Raw genomic sequence first — 2,291 nt, 5'->3', positions numbered from 1 at the left:
AAAATAAATAAATTAAATGAATTAAAAAAAATCAAATCAAGACCAGAGCTACTAATTCTGTTATGAAATATTTGCACTCTTACCAGTTACCCTTAGCTTATAATTGTCTTCATAGTACATTTCATGAATTATAGCCTTTTTTATAAAACAAGATGGTGTTTAAGGACTTTTTCCAATTTTTAGGAAAAGGAATGTGGATTTGCATAAAAAAATACTTAGGGAATGTTCATGGATGCTTTTGACTTATGAGTCATGGTCTTGATTTCAGTAATAATACATATTGTAATATAAAATATAGGTCAAATACAGACAGATAACTTTTAGAGACAGAAATGTTTTCATAGCCACAGCAGAATAGTTACAAGCATCAAATCTCCTAGAAAGTTTCCTAACCTAGAAATGCATGAATGTTCATTACAACAGGCAGGAGAAAGTCAGTTTCCTATTGCAGAATTCTTATCATGTCAGTAGTCAGTTACACTTGTTCTAGGTTTTCAAATCCTCCTTTCCAGGACTTCATACTTTTTGATATTTTAAAAAATTCATTCTTTTAGCTTTCTGTAATGAGAAGATGAGAGTTTTACCACCTTGGGCTGTTCTTGTTTCCCAGTGATTTAGGAGTTGACATGCAAAAACATACAGCTAATTATAACCAGAGACCCCTTATCAAAACATTTACACAGGATCATAGCAGAACAATTCTGCAGTTGTCAATTTTATTTTTTCAAAAGATTTGTCTTGGATAAAACAGATTATAAAATGGAAGTAATCTGGCAACCTACCTTGATTATAACTTTTGCTTGCTTTGACTTGATATTTAGGCATCTTTGTCCTTTATGTGTTTTCAGGGTGATACTGTTAAGGGAAGATCCAAAACAGTCTTAAATTTTGGATGGAAAAACATAAGAAAAACAAAGCAAAAAAGCCACCACCATTGTTATCTTCAGTGAGTCCATTACTTACATCACTTCTATTTTGTCACAGCTATTACTTGGGTAAATTATGGAGACTTTCTCAATATCTGCCACTTTCACTGCTTTTACTCCAGGGTTTGTGCAAAGACACCGTCCCCCTTTGAACATGGGGAAGCCTAGAACAGATCATAGCATCAGTTACTAATACATCTGATTGCAATCATATAGCTATGATTTATGTATAACCTTGATTGAAGAATGTGGACCAAGTTTTCATTAAGGCTAAAGATAGTAATTTGTCAAATAGCACTCAACACTGCTGTTACTGGGAAAGGAGCTTCAGTAACAAGTTGATGATCTTCTCTTTAAATTTGTAAGCAAACCATTAAAGAATAAGGGGAAGAATAAAAGACGTTTATTGGAGATCAAGCTTATTTGCCTCTTGCTTTTATGCTCAAGAATTTTTCCAGAAAGCTAATAACATTATCTCATATAAAATCTTCTTAGCAGACATTTAAAACTGTTGCTAAAGGCTCTTGCCAGATTTTGCAGCCAAATAAGAAATTCTATTAAAAATGTATCATCTCTAGTTTAAATAATCACCTCTAGTATTTTAAACATTTCCAATATTCTCTGCCAAACCTATCGTAACTTCTAATGTGTGAGGTTAAATAAAAATTTACTGTATCTTTTAGGATAAGAGTGGAAGAAAAGACATTTGAAGCATTAGAAAGGAAATTTATAGGTTGAGAAGTTAAAAAGTACCATATACCTTGAACAATTGTAGCACAGAATATCACAGCCAGGACTGTAGCCATGCCCTTCGTATTCATGTTTGTCTGTTGCTGCTGCTTTGGCTTTGATACTCTTCTTGGAGGGAGTAGAAATGCTGATCATGGAAGAGAAGTCTTAATTGGCATATATAAGGCATTTTATACACCAGCAATCCTCTTACAGCAATAGGAATTTCCCTCCTTGAGTCATGTTCCTTTTTCCCAATAGTTTCTATTTTGTTCTCATCTAAATATTACTGTCCCTTCCTTTTGTTACAGGGTTGAAAGTAGTACGAATGTGAAAGCACTTTGTAGATAGTAAAGTGCTGTGTAAATATAGAGTAGAGTACACCCACATGGGAACCAGCCTTAAGGTAGCATTTCCTAGAAATGTATTTAATTATTGGACTACCCTGGGCAGTGAAATTCTGATTGCCATTCATTCATCCATTCAGGAATATTGTCTTCCTATATTCAGTCCTTTCACTCTCCATCCTTCACATAACTATATAAAAGAACATTCTTTTAAAAAATTATAAATTTTTGGACCTCCCTGGTGGCACAGTGGTTAAGAATCTGCCTGCCAATGCAGGGGACATGGGTT

The 2,291-nt window shown here is 33.9% G+C and overlaps 1 protein-coding gene across 2 annotated transcripts; it reads right to left on the bottom strand.

Annotated features, from left to right (window-relative positions):
* Positions 1–370: 370 nt before the first annotated feature.
* CXCL11 (C-X-C motif chemokine ligand 11) lies at positions 371–1,762 on the bottom strand. Of its 2 annotated transcripts, none has more exons than XM_060147216.1 (4): positions 1,687–1,762; positions 964–1,090; positions 783–855; positions 371–558 (listed from the first exon to the last, which is right to left on the bottom strand). In XM_060147216.1, the coding sequence occupies exons 1-4, from the start codon at positions 1,745–1,747 to the stop codon at positions 517–519; spliced, it is 303 nt and encodes a 100-aa protein (XP_060003199.1). In that variant the 5' UTR covers positions 1,748–1,762; the 3' UTR covers positions 371–516. The 2 variants fall into 2 exon arrangements, with proteins under 2 accessions (XP_060003199.1, XP_060003198.1); XM_060147215.1 differs by having other exon boundaries at positions 371–554; positions 1,687–1,747.
* Positions 1,763–2,291: the final 529 nt, after the last annotated feature.

This window comes from Lagenorhynchus albirostris, chromosome 4, assembly GCF_949774975.1.
Source record: "Lagenorhynchus albirostris chromosome 4, mLagAlb1.1, whole genome shotgun sequence".
In the NCBI taxonomy this organism is placed as follows: domain Eukaryota; kingdom Metazoa; phylum Chordata; class Mammalia; order Artiodactyla; family Delphinidae; genus Lagenorhynchus; species Lagenorhynchus albirostris.
This window is presented reverse-complemented; position numbering and strand designations above follow the sequence as displayed.

Excerpts from the sequence above, each read along its gene's own strand:
- CXCL11 (XM_060147216.1), bottom strand. The coding sequence starts at position 1,747 with ATGAATACGAAGGGCATGGCTACAGTCCTGGCTGTGATATTCTGTGCT. Across the intron at positions 856-963 it reads TGTGACAAAATAGAAGTGAT|TATCACCCTGAAAACACATA; the intron begins GTAAGTAATGGA and ends TTCCCTTAACAG. Across the intron at positions 559-782 it reads AAGCAAAAGTTATAATCAAG|AAAGCTAAAAGAATGAATTT; the intron begins GTAGGTTGCCAG and ends TTCTCATTACAG.